Source organism: Cydia splendana, chromosome 15 (genome assembly GCF_910591565.1).
Source record: "Cydia splendana chromosome 15, ilCydSple1.2, whole genome shotgun sequence".
NCBI lineage: Eukaryota > Metazoa > Arthropoda > Insecta > Lepidoptera > Tortricidae > Cydia > Cydia splendana.
The window spans coordinates 9,908,277-9,925,077 of NC_085974.1; the positions used below are offsets into that span (position 1 = coordinate 9,908,277).

A 16,801-nucleotide genomic window follows, 5' to 3' on the forward strand; every position below is an offset into this window, starting at 1 on the left:
GTCTTATGGTCGGACAATCGCTGTTCAGTGTCGCAAAATATTAACTATTGAGAAAATCAACTTTGCGGCACTAGTTGAGCTTAGCCTTTAGCCTCGCTTAAAATTTGCCATTAGAGGTAGATAGGAAAGTGACGCTGAAGCTCACATCTTTGGTATTCCACTGGGAATTGGCCTTAAGCCTAAAGGGCTCTCCCCACACTTGACGCGAGGCGGAATCGGCAAAAACCGATAGAATAAAGCTTTATGTCCACGCAATAAGAGCGAAAAAGACATCGTTCGATTTGGACCGGCTCGGCCGACGCCTGAAGATTGAAATTAAAAACGCGAACTTATTTCCCTGTACTGAATATGCTGTGTGCAGAATTGAGTGTAGGGGGGCCCGAGCCTCGCACTGCCTAGGGGCCCCGACATGCTTAATCCGGCCCTGTATATAGCGGCCATGTTGTTGTGACGTAGGCCCGTGTCACTCTGGGAATGGAAGACCATGTTTTATTAGACTATGGTTGTAATAATGTTTACGTGAGGTTTCCTTTGGCTTACCTCTAAAGGTCACACCGAGATTAAAGGGGCCCACTGAAGAGTGAACAGTCCGCCAGACGGTATTGGCCTATCAGTTAGAACAAAATTTTGACAGTTCCGAACAACTGACAGGCCGATACCGTCCGGCGGACTGTTAATCAGGGGACCACCCTTTTAGATTTTAATTAGTTAAAGACATGATACGGTTTAGATCTTTAAAAAATCGGTCTGTACCTGAACTTTTCCAAGATTAGTTGGTATGTAGGTACAAATCTACCCAATCCGCAATCAGTCTAGTCTAGTACCGTACGATGCGACTTTTTGTCATATCCTCAAGTCTGTATTGAAAGTAATAAAGATAATAAATTGTTTTAACACTTTTAACCAGCTCATAACCGTGCCATACAAATAATAGGCGATCCCTCACTATACCTACCCCGTTTTTTACAGATTAGAAATTTTAAAACCTCGAAAGTAGTGGTAACTTTTTCCTCCACAATTAAATCTGAGCAACTATGTATATGCACTGAATTATAGTGTCGTTTACATATTAATCTATCGCAATATTAGATATTATAGGAACCCATTTCGGAAGATAAAGTTAATTACCACTACTTTAGAGGTTTGAAAAATAAGAATCTTTAAAAAAAACGGAGGATAATTTCTCTGTATTTTTCAGAGTGAAGTCAGAATGCGAAGCCATAGTGACGGACGACAGCGCGCTGCTGGATAATACGAGCTCAACAATGATCACCAAGCGGCTGCTCCGCCAGGTAAACGCTCGAGCATCATTCATTGTACCCATTCTACAATCATTGTACCCATTGACAATACCTAACCATTCGCTCGTAACGGCTGGGTTGTTTTTATCATCACCTCACGCAAACTAGTAGAAGTACTGCGCGTTCAGAGATCATATTTTATACAGTCAGTTTATATGGGCTTTTTAGAACATTGTCATTGTACTTTAAAAATTGATAACATGCACTTTTTACAGTACCTACATGATCTTTGTGGAGGAGTAGGGCTTCCAAATACCGGACTTCTTTCAATACCGGTATTAATACCGAAACTGTCTTCATCAATACCGGGATCCCGGGATCCCGGTATTGACTATGAATCGCCTAAAATTTTTGAATTTTATTTAAAAAAAGGCTCACTGTAACACCAGATATGGATGTTCTTAGCTTAGGCACAGAATAAATAATAGTACTAAGTACAGAAGACTCACTCTCTAACAAAACGCGTCTGTTACGATCAGGACAGATATGGCCGCTAGGTGGCGACAGCGCCACGCGCGGCTTAAGGGTAGCCACCAAAATTGGTGTGGAACGGATGTACTTGTAGCTACCTGTTGCAAAGCGACGAAATCGCGTAGTGAGCCACGCCTGGCTTAGGATATTAAACAATAATCGCCATCTGCAATAATTATCATTTCACCCTCCAGGTTGGCAATCATTTAACCGCCTTGTTGACTTCACCAGTCACATTTTTAGTTCAACCTAATAAGCCAGCCAATAAATATTCAAATTTGGCACCAAAAATTCGTGTGCCGTACTACAGTTCATTTCTTTCTACTGTTCGATAAAATTTTAAGAACTAACTATATTAATATAATATCCTGAACATCAGAATTCATCACCAAATATTTATCTAACGCATATGCACAAATCTTGTTTCAATTAAATGATCTACTTTAATTAAATGGGCAAGTAATCTTCTTAATACAGCCGAATTTGATCATTTTAATTGATTTTAACGTTATAATCGGCACATTTTCCTTGTTTTTGAAAATACCGGGATCCCGGTATTGCATTAACAAATACCGGTATTGAAAAATGTGTTTAAACAGACGGGATCCCGGTATTTCGGGATCCCGGGATCCCGGTATTGGAAGCCCTATGGAGGAGGTATATAAGTATAGGTATACCAGTTTTATATTTATAATTTTTATAAACAACATTCATTACAACATTAATAGTTTCTAATTTAACCATTCGATTAGTACCTAAGGATGTAATTTTGGCGACTAACAACTTTCAGGCGGTAACACATTTGGTCGCAATTGTAAAATAAAAATAAAAAATGGAAACAATGTACACCGATTGTGATCAATTTAGCCAAAAACTAAGCTAAGCTTGTAAGGTATATTAGACATCCAAGTGCTCATCCACTGTCTTAGTAACTATATATCATCTTTAAACTTGGGTCACAGAATATATACTTAGGTTGACATTAGCATGACAGGAACTAAGACGTTTACCTTACTACGGAAGAAAAACTTAAAATTAGTCACTGATTCTCACCGTTGTGAAGACCGTTTATAAATGGAACATTGTTTAATTTCAAAATTTGCATAATTAGATCGTTCCTCTTTCTACTGACAATGACCTAAAAATAAACACGTGAAACGAAGATATAATACTTGGTAACGCTAATTTATTTAACTATAATATATTTTGTCAACTTTAAATACAAAACAATACTGTAGTTTCAAGTGTAGTTATTGAGACATATGTAGTTAGTAGGCAAAAATGACCCAATTTGCAACGGCAGTAGCTCTACTAAATAATTGAATAGATAAGTGCTTAAGTAAATATTATGACCACCCAATTTTATTTATAGGTTTTGTAATATTAATATACTGTCATGTAATTGTTTACTACATAAGTCCTTTTAGCATTTTGTCAGTCTATAACCTATAAACTGCAAAAAGACACGAAAGTTAACGCCGGCGATAAATAGTACCGCGCTAAGTTATAAAGATTTTATGTTTAATATTTATTTACTCTACGTTATCTTATATTCTAACACCAGTAGAGAGAGTAGAAGCTAAGAGGGCTTATTTTAATCCTTATAACTAATAAAATAACTATAATACAGCTAGCGCAATGATGTTGTTTTGATATTACTGAGTAACTATGAATTTTATACTATAAGATGATTACTAGAAATGAGATGGAATGTAACGTTTCATATTATTTTATTTTCACATGGACATATTAATGTCTAATTAGGGTATGTCGTTGACCAAGCAAACTCAAAGCGCGTGCGATGGAGCTTGAGCAAAAATGTTACTTGACTTGAATATGTCCGACGGTTCTCCTCTAGATGTCGCATATGTCAACCGATTCTCGTGAAATTTGCTGAGCAGGTTTGATAATTATATATTATGTTTTTTGTTAATTAAGTTATTGAAATTCTTTCAAAATGGCGATGCTAAGGAGGTTCGCGAGGTATAACTACAGCTCATACGTAGAGCCACTAGTTATTATGTAGAAACTAGAATATTGACGTCGCTAAATATAGAGTTGCTTTTACTTTATTAGGTACTAAGGTAGGTAAGGTAGGAAACCTTGTCGATTTGCTCAAGTGATAAGTATTCAGTTTCAATGCTAAAAAACGAATTAGCAATTCAGTGTAAAAAACTTGACATTCGTTTTTGTTTCATCAACAGCCGGACGGCGTGATAACATTTGATTGGACGACACAGCAACAGGCCTATGTGTTATCGGGCTACTTTTGGGGATACGCCATCACTTGTTTGGTGGGAGGAACGGCGGCAGAACTATGGGGCCCCAGGAAAGTAGTGTTCCTCACAATGCTACTCAGCGCCCTTCTGACTACGCTGACCCCTCAAGCTGCAAGACTGCACTATCTAGTACTGGTTGCGAATAGATTCGTCATGGGGCTAGCCGCAGTAAGTAATTTGTCAAAGTATTGCGTACATCGTGTTTACTAACCGTACTGCGTAATCAATGATTATGCAAATTAGAAAACACTCGTTTATTTTACTGAGGTAAAGGCTTTTTAGGGTTCCGTACCTCAAAAGGAAAAAACGGAACCCTTATAGGATCACTCATGCGTCTGTCTGTCTGTCCGTCTGTCGCAGGCTATTTTCTCGGAAACTACTGGACCAATTAAGTTGAAATTTAGTACACATATGTAAATTAGTGACCCAAAAATGGACATGTTTTTTTTATAATTTTAAAATACATAGGTTCGAAGTTATTTAAGAAAATAGCCAAATAATGACCATTACCCCCCCTTTATCTCCGAAACTACTGGGTCTAAAATTTTGAAAAAAATACACAAATAAGTCCTTATAGATGACAGGAAAACCTATTACAAATGTGCAGTCAAGCGTGAGTCGGACTTATGTATGGAACCCTAGAAACGCGAGTCCGACTCGCGCTTGGCCGGTTTTTTAAGTATATGGCTAGGCATCTGGAAGTCCATGAAATTAGAATGCTTACTGTTTATGTTAGTAAGATGTGTAAACACTAGACGGGTGCCGTAGAGTAGAACATTGAAATACATTTCAAAGGTAGGAACCTATCAGAGCAGTTTGTCCGCATTTTTATTAGCATGTTAAGGTGTGTAAATTTAACTACTTAATGTTTAACACTGAATTCTGACAGCGCTAAAGTTCCTAAAAAGTATAAGTAATTTGGAGGTTACCGTTAAGGAAAACACGATGTGTTATTCCACGTATTGATGCAATGTAATTTTAACGTTTAAGCCATTCCATTTCGGTTCTTTTCGCTGCCCAGTTTTTGCTCTACAGAGACGCTTACAGTTTACGGGTAGTTTTTAATGAGTGTTTGTTGATACCCAAAGTGCTACATTAATACATTTAGTTGCTGCATGGAATGCGAGAATAAATATAATGATTTAATCCATAAGCGCCATTTGCACCATCCCACTAACCCGGGGTTAGCCGTTAAACCATTTACCCAGTGTCGAATTGTACTGGTAACTATGGTAACTCCAGGTTTAACCGGTTAACCCCGGGTTAGAGCGATGGTGCAAGTGGCCCTAAGTGTTTCTTTTTTGTTTAGGGTTTCCTGTTTCCCGCCCTCCACGCCCTAGTGGCGCACTGGGCGCCCCCAGCTGAGAAGGGCAAGTTTGTGAGCGCGCTGCTGGGCGGCGCGATCGGCACAGTAGTCACCTGGTCGCTCACTGGACCTCTCATCGAAAACTTCGGCTGGGATTACGCTTTTTACATTCCAGGTATATACAGAAATTTCCTCATAGAACTCATTTTCCTTATGGATGTTGTAATTGAACCTACGGCAACAATATTTACTGTATTCAGAGCGCGTCAACAGTTTAGTAATTCAAGAAAGACACCTATAGGTTTACATAAAATCACAATCGTTTTGTGAAACAAGCTTTGTTGTATATTGTAACATACATGAATACATATATGTAGCTAGTTTAATTTGAAATATGAATTACAAATAATAAATTAAAAGTCATGCACGCAAATTAAACGAACAAACACAACGTAAATATTTAGCCAAAAACTAACAAACAAACGAACAAACACAATTTATCAAAATTACATTCAAAATTAAGTTTTATAACAAAAATCAAAATTACAACTTAAAATTAAATTACAATTAAGAATTAATTAAAATTAAAGTAGGTAGTTTTTATTATAAGTAATTAGTTACTTTAAATCTGCATTCTCCCTGGTTCGATCGCTTTGCCTATTATTCCGATGGCTTATATACCTAAGGGAGTAGCATTTGTTTCAACTCCATCAAAAATAACATTTCACGGAAACTACTATTGGCCGTAAGTATATTAAAACTTAAATCTTAGAACCACTATTAATTGATTTTACTCTGGTTACACGGACAAATCTTTAGTTAGTGTATCGCATCAAAATTATAGATACTTCTTTTACGCTACCTTAGCTAAATCCAGTGTTGTGTGTCAAATATTAAGCCAGTGGCTTTAAATAAAAACCAATATTTTCACATTGCTTACAGGAGCCATTGCTTTCGTTTGGTGTGTGGCGTGGTGGGCGCTAGTGTATGACTCGCCCGTGCAGCACCCTCGCATATCCGACAAGGAAAAGAAGTACATACTGGAAGCTATCGGCGACAAAGTGCAGCAAAACTCACATAATAAGGTAAGGCACGAAAACATTGTTTGTTGTGTACAGCATCCGCGAAGTAAAACAAACATCCTGATCCTGAGTGAGGCAAGGAGTACGATTGGATTAAGGGGCCCACTGATTAACAGTCCGCCGGACGGTATCGGCCTGTCAGTTGTTCGGAACCGTCAAAATTTTGTTCTAACTAACAGGCCGATACCGTCCGGCGGACTGTTAATCAGTGGACCCCTTTAGTCTGGGGTGTGATCCAGTGGACGCTTATTTACAGAGCAGCATCTGCGTAGAAACAAAACAAAAACATGCACTAGAAGCCATCGTTTATTCGGATTATCGCTGTCGGCAGCTTTTATCCGATAAGGGTGATAAACGACGAACTGTATCAAGACCGAAAATATTATGGTGAGCCTACCACTTCAATCGTGATTGTCGACAATATCGACTCAATATGTCAATCGACGACAATCATTGTGATAATTCTGAGTTGAAATGTCATATGTGCAGAAGGGCATATAAAGGGCATGACATTTGAAGTTAGACGCGCTCTATTTATTTTACTAAAAGTGTTTAGGTACCTACTTATGTTACGTCCACATGAAATTATTTACAGTACAGTATATTTAGGGTTTTCAGGCAATTAATTACCATCAGCTATAATGATCTACTTAATATTGCTGGGCTCTGGGCTCAATCCAAGTCACATTCTGATTTTACCGAAAAGCAATAAATTATTGAATGTTGGAAGCTAATGTACCTACTCGTAAGTAGGTAGTGTCCTTATTTTACTTCGGGTTTGTTTCATAATAAATAACTTAATAATAGGTACTTTAACTGTCATATAATAATTAAATTATATTTCTATAAGTGAGAACCTATAATTGGCTCTGTGATTCTATTGTAATTTCTGGATATATATAGCGCTGTTGGTTTTCCATGTACTAAAATAAAATAAAATAAAATAATGGAAACGTTGTTTACGGTAGCGAGATTTTATTGTCCACCAGTAGTTTCAACGCGCATTAACATCAGTTTATCTGTCTGCTTTGTTTTATAGTGTTAACTAAGGCAGCGTTATCAAGTTTCTACTGAAAACAAAGCACGTAAAGTGCAAACGTTACTGTTGTAAAATGCAAATGTTGTAAAACCTATGGAAACGTAAGTACTTACTTTGTAATGTAGGTAATTATATACTTAATTCACGCTTAAACTGACGAGATTTACCTTAAAATTAATGATGTTAGACATCTAAGTACGGCACCTTGCGGCGGGGTGATTTTTTATTGTAGTTTAGGTTTAGAGATGTTTTATTTTTATTAATTTAGAATAGTTACTTTTAGTTTATAAGTTTTTATACAATATTTATATTGATTTACTGACGAGATTTACCTTAAAATTAATGATGTCTAAGTACGGCACCTTGCCGCGGGGTGATTTTTTATTGTACTTTAGGTTTAGAGATGCTTTATTTTTATTAATTTAGAATAGTTACAATTAGTTTATAAGTTTTTATACAATATTTATATTGATTTACTGACGAGATTTACCTTAAAATTAATGATGTCTAAGTACGGCACCTTGCCGCGGGGTGATTTTTTATTGTACTTTAGGTTTAGAGATGCTTTATTTTTATTAATTTAGAATAGTTACATTTAGTTTATAAGTTTTTATATAATATTTATATTGATTTACTGACGAGATTTACCTTAAAATTAATGATGTCTAAGTACGGCACCTTGCCGCGGGGTGATTTTTTATTGTACTTTAGGTTTAGAGATGGTTTATTTTTATTAATTTAGAATAGTTACATTTAGTTTATAAGTTTTTATACAATATTTATATTGATTTACTGACGAGATTTACCTTAAAATTAATGATGTCTAAGTACGGCACCTTGCCGCCGGGTGATTTTTTATTGTAGTTTAGGTTTAGAGATGTTTTATTTTTATTAATTTAGAATAGTTACTTTTAGTTTATAAGTTTTTATACAATATTTATATTGATTTACTGACGAGATTTACCTTAAAATTAATGATGTCTAAGTACGGCACCTTGCCGCGGGGTGATTTTTTATTGTACTTTAGGTTTAGAGATGCTTTATTTTTATTAATTTAGAATAGTTACATTTAGTTTATAAGTTTTTATACAATATTTATATTGATTTACTGACGAGATTTACCTTAAAATTAATGATGTCTAAGTACGGCACCTTGCCGCGGGGTGATTTTTTATTGTACTTTAGGTTTAGAGATGCTTTATTTTTATTAATTTAGAATAGTTACATTTAGTTTATAAGTTTTTATATAATATTTATATTGATTTACTGACGAGATTTACCTTAAAATTAATGATGTCTAAGTACGGCACCTTGCCGCGGGGTGATTTTTTATTGTACTTTAGGTTTAGAGATGCTTTATTTTTATTAATTTAGAATAGTTACATTTAGTTTATAAGTTTTTATACAATATTTATATTGATTTACTGACGAGATTTACCTTAAAATTAATGATGTCTAAGTACGGCACCTTGCCGCCGGGTGATTTTTTATTGTAGTTTAGGTTTAGAGATGTTTTATTTTTATTAATTTAGAATAGTTACTTTTAGTTTATAAGTTTTTATACAATATTTATATATTAAATTGTTCAATGTTTCAATAAGTACGACATATTTCTACATATTAAGATTGTCTATGGATGGGGGTTTGAATTTTTTGAATATTTATGGTTGGTTTATATTGAACTTTGGTCAAACGTGATATGACATTAAGATAAGGGCATAGTTAGATAAAATGTATACCTTTTTCATATAGGTAGGTACAGGTACATGAATAGGTGCCTTGGAAATATTGAGGTTTTATTGGTACAGGTTGAAACCTTATAGGTCCTTTTACTCAATAATAAAATGTATATTTTGGTAATTTAGATTATTTATTTTGCTACAGGTCGTACCCCCATTCAAGAGCATTCTCACCTCATTCCCGTTCCTGGCGATGGTGATTCTTCACTACGGGAGCAACTGGGGCCTGTATTTCGTGATGACCGCTGCACCCAAGTTTGTGTCGAGCGCGCTGGGCTTTAACCTGACCTCCACTGGCACATTGGCGTCGCTACCGTACCTCGCTAGAATGATCTTCTCTTTGGTCTTCGGAGCTATTGGCGACAGGTAATTACATTATGCAATTACATTTTTTAAATTGTGCATGATCAAACGTTTACCAACAATTTTATAGAAAAACCGGACAAGTGCGAGTCGGACTCGCCCACCGAGGGTTCCGTACTTTTTAGTATTTATTGTTATAGCGGCAACAGAAATACATCAATAATCATCTGTTAAAATTTCAACTGTTTAGCTATCACGGTTCGTGAGATACAGCCTGGTGACAGACGGACGGACGGACGGACGGACGGACAGCGGAGTCTTAGTAATAGGGTCCCGTTTTACCCTTTGGGTACGGAACCCTAAAAATTATAAAACATTATTTTTAAGTAGGTAAGCTATTAGAATTGGTTAAACAAATGAGACTTCTTTATTTCAGTCTACTTCATAACATTCTCAAGTGTTAACTATTACACTGCATGTATTTTAGCAGTTCAGTATTATACATTAACATATATTGCCTACTTAATGAACAGCTGTAAATCGCTGCCTTTCTCCGGCTTGGTATAGAATTCATATGACAAATAGTTCTTATTAGTGATATACACAAGTGCTTACGGTATTGTCTACCTGAACCAGCAATAATGTATTGTAAAACCATAAGAAAAGTAAAACATATGTGTACCTATTTTACAAAACATGACTAACCCCCTTATTCATAAACGTCAACTAAAGTTGACAAGCCGATAATAATCGTTTGTCCCTTTCCGACGTATCGGTATGATGGAAAGGGATAAACGTTTATTATTTGCTTGTCAACTTTAGTAGACGTTTATGAATAAGAGGGTATGTATCTATATACGTAGTATTTTTAGGGTACTTTCAGTTTACAATTTTGGCAAAACGATCCTTATTTATGGAATCGGGAGTTAACTATGAGAATGGAAATTATACAATAAATTGGCTTCTTTATGAAATAGGTACTACTCGTACGATCATTACCATAACAGGAAATACCTATAACATTTAACATAGTAATTAAGTAATATGACAATGTACTAAATGCTCTTGCTCAGTGTTTAACTAGTTCCTTAATCAGGAATTCCATATTTGGTATTACTTGCGTTTTTGCACTGAAGGTTACAATATTAATTCCTTTACAGAATCGTGAAACAGAACGTGGTGTCCACAACGTTTATGAGGAAGTTCTTCTGCCTGTTTTCCCATGTGCTGCCAGGGCTCCTACTCATAGGCCTTGGCTACACTGGCTGTGCGCCCGTCCTCTCAGTCGCACTCATCACCTTCTCCATGGGCTCGAACGGGGCAGCAACACTCACAAACCTGGTGAACCATCAGGACTTGGCTCCGAATTTCGCAGGGACGTTGTATGGAATTGCGAACGGAATCGGAAACACAGCTGGATTCGTGACTCCGCTCGTCACGGCGCATTTCACTAAGAGCGGGGTAAGATTTTATTTTGTGTAACAAAATTGACAAGTATTTTTTCTGCGTAAATTCTTGTAAATAACCAAAACGCAATCGAATGAGTAGGTATAAGATATGACCTGACCTCAATAAGAGCCACCATTGGCCAGAATGCTAAATCCGCCGAGACCACCAAAGAATGCGCTTAGTGTTTCTGCCGCTACATGAAAGTGCCATACCTATATATCTAATACAACCAATATTCATTTAACGGCGAACGTTGTACGTGTAGGCATTTGGCTATTTAATTACTATTTTTTACTCATTAATTTAACTGATTCAAATAAGCTAATATTAGATAGAGAGGGCTATAAATAACTAATTACTAAATGAATTAATTGTACACGAATCTTAGGCACTTGTTAGATCTACACTAGAGCACGTAAATGACATCGTTAATTACAGATATATTATCCTATTTGTTACTCATAATTATACCTACATACATCCTTAAAAAAGGGTAAGGCCATGTTGGATAAAGGGAACATAGTTTATATTGCTCGTGGCACCTCAGTATCTATGAAAATTTCATTTCCTTACGTGTTTAGTGTGCTAATAAAATTATAATTTTACCCTATTATTAACACCCTAGACTTGGCGGTGATAGGATTACCTTAACTCGGCGTGAAAATAAAGATATTATATTTTCATTGGTTGGTGTAATAGCACCAACACAAACGTAACTTCTCGTCGTTAATTGTTTGTTCGTATAATCGATCAATTGTTAGCTAATTATAATTGTATAATTACAGAACGGCTTCTCGGAATGGCGGCCGGTGTTCATGACCGGCGCATCGCTTTACATCGCTTCGGCACTTTACTTCATCTTGTTCGGGACGGGAGAAACGCAGGAATGGAATTATGTGCCTGTAGTTGAAGAGGACGAGAGAGATAAAAGGCCGAGCGCGAATTCAACTGACACCACCGTTACGATCCCTGTTAAATCGTAGACTATAGTTGAGAATAAGTAGTGACTTTCTAAGTGATGTTATGCATTATTCGTAATGAGAGCATGTCTGTAAGTACAGAGCAGATGATGACATATACATATATGCAATTTTATAGAATTTGAGGATACTCTAGGGAATGGCAAAGGAGTATTAGGTACGTATTGTGTTACATTGTGTACAACCGCCTCTGAGCTGCATGTTATAGATTAATTTACAAGAGCTTTCGCTGTATGCCAACGAAAGTAGGTACTTATTGATACTTGTTATATTTCCTTTCAGCTCTTATTTTATTATCAACTTGGGGACATAAACAACTTGTCGTTTTTACCGGTTTGTCACGATTAATGTACAGCCACCACAAGGGATTGTTATGCCATTTAGGGTTCTTGCTAAATTGGCAGTTCTATAGCGTAAGTACCTATTGAACAATCAATTTAGCTAAATAGGACCCTAAATGGCGCAACAACCGCGGAGCGTGATGGCACATTTCGCCTAAGATGGATTAGAAAAAAAAAATGTTGTGGTAAAAAATACTTACATCTCAGATAATTGTAACCATAGGTACATACCTACCGAAACGACTTGATGAATCTACTATTGCGTTAAAAATGTGACATTTTCTCTGTCACATTTTCCATAAATGGATTCCATTTAGTTGTATTTGACTACTTTTATACAGAATTATGGTTGTCAGGTCTCATTAAAAACAGCTGCAAGCAACAGTCCGAGACTTCGATTCTGAAAGAATATTGGAGATAATAATTATAGGGTTGATTTAGAATTTATCATTGTACTTAGCTTAGCTTCGTTTACATGTTGAGAGTATTTATGGTAATGCGTAAACAACTGGATAGAATATTAAGTACTTACCTAAACCTTTATTTTATAAGAGAACTACACATTCGACTTTATTACTGGAGTTCAGAAATAAAAAGCTAGACGAGTGTATTGAAAAAAAAAAACAATACTTATATGTGATTAAAATGTGTAATTTATTTCGCCGTCTTTATTTAATAATTAAGTATTTATGACGAGCTGTTTGGTCTTAGTTATATTTTTGGTTAGTATAAATTATAATAAAAAAATGTACATTTATATTTATTCATATTAAAATGAATTAAACACAAAATTTTACTTAAATCGATAAAAAAGGGTCAAGCATGGTACCTACAAATGTTGTAAGCTGAAGTTTTATGTTACGACTGTGGGAATATTTATACGACTGTGATGAAATAAGCTTGCACGTAAATGTAAATTATTTTTTAAATAAATATTATTGACTATAATTTTGTTTTGTTTTTTCTTTAACTGTAGCCCTACAACGAGTTGACGACGAGTAAACTCGATCGCAGGCCATCTCGCTCGTAGGTACTCGTACTGCCAACTGAGCTTGGTCTAACTGAACATTTGCTTTGCTCGCAATGAACACCAATGTGTGCGTAGCCAACGTGCAATCGTTTACGCTCCGTAGTGAACGAAACGCAACACGCAACTGTCACTGTCGCACTAATATGGAAGAGTGATAGAGAGAGATGACTACGATACGCTACGGAGCGTTAACGATTAGCACGTTGGCTACGCGGGCAGGCCCTTTTACCCATAACGATATCAAAATAACGCGAGCACGTAAATGGAGGTTTGAGGATATATATACATTATTTATAATGGGTTGCGTTATTATAATAACGTTTTTCGATACACTTGTCTTTCGCAAGTGACCCCCGTGCGAGTGATTTTATAAGTCTAAGAAAAAATCGTGTAATCTAGTTAGACAGCTGTACTTTTGACAAACAAAGTTACGGCAAAGTTATAGGTAACAAATGAGGGGAAAAGAAAGTAATTCAGAATTCAATATCATTAAAATTGTTTAATGTGTTTTAGTAAATTATAATAGGTACAATCATACTTACATTATATACACAGGGTTACCTACCTTTAAGTCAATAAAATATATTTAATATTTCTCTTACGATATACATGACACATAAAAATCGTAGGTTTACGTATTTTTTGAAGACACGACAGGTAAAATCTATAAAACTGTAACCCGCGCCATTAGTCCCTACAAATTGGGAGGTACATTCACACAAGAAACATCGATTTACTATAATTATTAGCTTTGCAAACTAATCTTACGTCTTTGGAAATACATCACCAAAACTACTCGGGTTATGGTCACAAAAGATACTTCAGGCGGGATTCACAAGACACTGCTAAAATATAACATCGCTATATGTATACTAAAACGACATGAACTATTAAAAATTTCTATATAAAAGATAACATATATTATTATATCTTGTTGAATAACGTCCTTCAATGTCAGTTAAGTAGCCCAATAAGTATAATAATTTGATTATTGTGATTTTCACTAATCCGCAATCAGACATATATCTAGGGAAATGCTAATTTCCCGTACATTTTCTTACTTCCAGAAGTAAGTTATTTCAACATTTCTACGTGAATAACAATATTCATTTTACATCATTGTAATATTTCTGATGGCATCTCGTTAACTCACCAAGATTTAACTTGGTGCGATTCAAACATTCATATATATATATGTACCTTCTTGTGCTTCAAGCAGCGTTTAAACGTAGGATTCCGACTCGGTGTCAGACTCGGAGCAGTCCAAAGCTAAAACGTTTTGGTCAGTTTTGTCAGCACCATTTGGCGGGTCCCTGTACACCGGCGGTACGGACTTGGACCTCGATGCCTTGTCGTCTTTGTTCACGTGAACCGGTGGGAACTTCTTCAGTACTCTCTGATATACCATCTTCCTCGGCGGCACCGGCGGCGGCATGTGCGGCGGCTTCTTGTTATTATTTTGTTCTTGCTCTGACGTATGGTACTCCGGATTGACCGCCGTCGGTGTAGCTTTGTAGATGTCTGACGCAAACATGTTGGCCGACTTCTCTTCGTGGAAGATGTCCCGCCTACGGTTGTAAACGGAAGTGTAAAGGGGCTCGATATACTGGGTCGTGTAGCAGTTCTCGAACGAGCTCTCGCTGGCGGGGGACTCCGTCGATCGACTGTTAAATGAGTTCTGCGGCTGATACAGCGTGTCGCTGCTGCTGGAATCGGTGTGCAAAATAATGTTTGCTAGCGATTTTGAGGCATTCAACTTGTTGTTGTTATAGTTGCGATGTCTGGATTTTTTGCTTTCATCTGAGTTGTGGATGTTATCCACGTAGGAATATACTTTTTGTAAAGGATTCATAAGTTTTTCTCGTGCTCTGTTGTCAGCTACTGGAGACGCCGTACAACTTTTGTTGCACATATGGGCGGGATCGAAGCGTCGTTTGCGGCAGTTGTTCGCGTTGTTTATAACGTCGTAGTTACGAACTTTCTCAGAGCTGCTGTTGGATTGCCCGTCTTCACTAACTTCTAAACTTTTCGTCCTCGCTGCTTGACGAGACCAGTCATTTCTTGTAAAAATGGTGGCTGCCGGTGTTACACTACCATCGTTATTCTGAGAGGGTTCCCCGGGCTTCTTTGTCATTTGTCCGTATATGTTTTCTGGCTTGCTATTGTAGTTCGCACTTTTCTTTTCCCACCCAGTGTATACTCGCGAATAATTAGTATTAGCTAGTATATCAGCATGCGCCTGATACTGGTTCTGTCGCTGGATGCTCTCAGTAAACATGGCAAGGTCGTGTAAATTGCTGTATAAAATATTTTCTTGACTAGAAACCAGATCGCGCTTCTTATCCATTGGTTCCTGTTTGACTTCTAAAAGATTATCGGAACTCTTAGCTCTGTTAAAATTCTTATTAGTTATGGTTTTATCTAAATCCTGGGTTTCGGAGAACATACTATAAACCTTTGAAGTACGAGCAGCCTTAGAAACGTTGCTCCTCGGTGGTTTCTGTGGTTCAAGACCTGTAATATACTTCGCGGGACTTTGACTATAAATGTCTGCCGTCGACCGTTTGACGGCAGTTTTGGAAACATAATTTCTTTCGTCAATATTATTTGAGATTCCAATATTAATCGAGTTGTGAACATAACGTTCGCCAATGTAGGGTGTCGTGTAAAGCTCTTCATTGACTGTGTTGTACAATTCTGATTTGTTCGAATATAGGTTTTGCCTGTGCGACATCTGCGGGAGCCCGTTGACATTGTGGGTTTCTGCAGAGTATCGTGATACCATTTTGTTCTCCTGTTGCAGATTACACGTTGGGGCCGATAGGCTGTGCAGTATATTGCGTGGCGCTGGACTATTTCCTCCGTTGCTGTTTGAATCATCTTCTGACAGTGTCAGCCCGGAATCTCGGCTCAAGGATAACTTTTCCTTGCGAGGTGAAGATAGTTCCATTGAGTCAAGTGAAATTCCAACCGAATGAAGACTATCGCTTTCTTCTGCGCCGGAGTCAAGCAATGCATTTGAAGATTCCGGGCTGCCGCTTCCCAGAAGACCAGATATTTGTGGGCCGAAAAGAGCTTCAGCTTTCACAATTAAAAGTTCTACGACCATTGGCACTGCTTTGGGAGCTTTGTCACAAGGGGTGTTGGGCCACAAAAGGCTCGGGCCAACGCACACGCCGAGGTTCATGGGGCACATGAGGTTGATGTTAGACTTCTTGGCGATGGCTTGAAGCAGGCACACGAAGTAAGTCAACATGTTGTAATGCGATTTCGGCAGCTTCAATAATAACGAGCGTACGGCATTGACTTTTTCCGTCTGAGGCAAACCTGTAACAATAAATATGCCAAGTTATTGCGCTGTTTTCACATCAAGTGACATTCTTCAGTGCCCTTAAATCTTGCGTTTTAATGCGTTGTCTTGTAATAGAACTCTTGATCGCCTTGAATTATAATTATTTATATTATTGCACTACTTAGTTGT

At 37.0% G+C, this 16,801-nt stretch overlaps 2 protein-coding genes across 2 annotated transcripts in view; one reads left to right on the plus strand and one right to left on the minus strand.

Annotated features, from left to right (window-relative positions):
- LOC134797590 (uncharacterized transporter slc-17.2-like) overlaps positions 1 to 13,234 on the plus strand; it is a 35,588-nt gene extending 22,354 nt beyond the window's left edge. The window contains exons 3-9 of the mRNA XM_063769879.1: positions 1,199 to 1,292; positions 3,977 to 4,219; positions 5,361 to 5,532; positions 6,300 to 6,442; positions 9,363 to 9,583; positions 10,681 to 10,981; positions 11,755 to 13,234. Of these exons, the coding sequence (XP_063625949.1) occupies positions 1,199 to 1,292; positions 3,977 to 4,219; positions 5,361 to 5,532; positions 6,300 to 6,442; positions 9,363 to 9,583; positions 10,681 to 10,981; positions 11,755 to 11,952 (1,372 nt within the window). The 3' untranslated portion in view covers positions 11,953 to 13,234. The remainder of the gene's footprint in view (positions 1 to 1,198; positions 1,293 to 3,976; positions 4,220 to 5,360; positions 5,533 to 6,299; positions 6,443 to 9,362; positions 9,584 to 10,680; positions 10,982 to 11,754) is intronic.
- A 570-nt stretch (positions 13,235 to 13,804) lies between these two features.
- LOC134797591 (uncharacterized) overlaps positions 13,805 to 16,801 on the minus strand; it is a 178,251-nt gene continuing 175,254 nt past the window's right edge. The window contains exon 11 of the mRNA XM_063769880.1: positions 13,805 to 16,647. Coding sequence (XP_063625950.1) covers positions 14,543 to 16,647 — 2,105 coding nt within the window. The 3' untranslated portion in view covers positions 13,805 to 14,542. The remainder of the gene's footprint in view (positions 16,648 to 16,801) is intronic.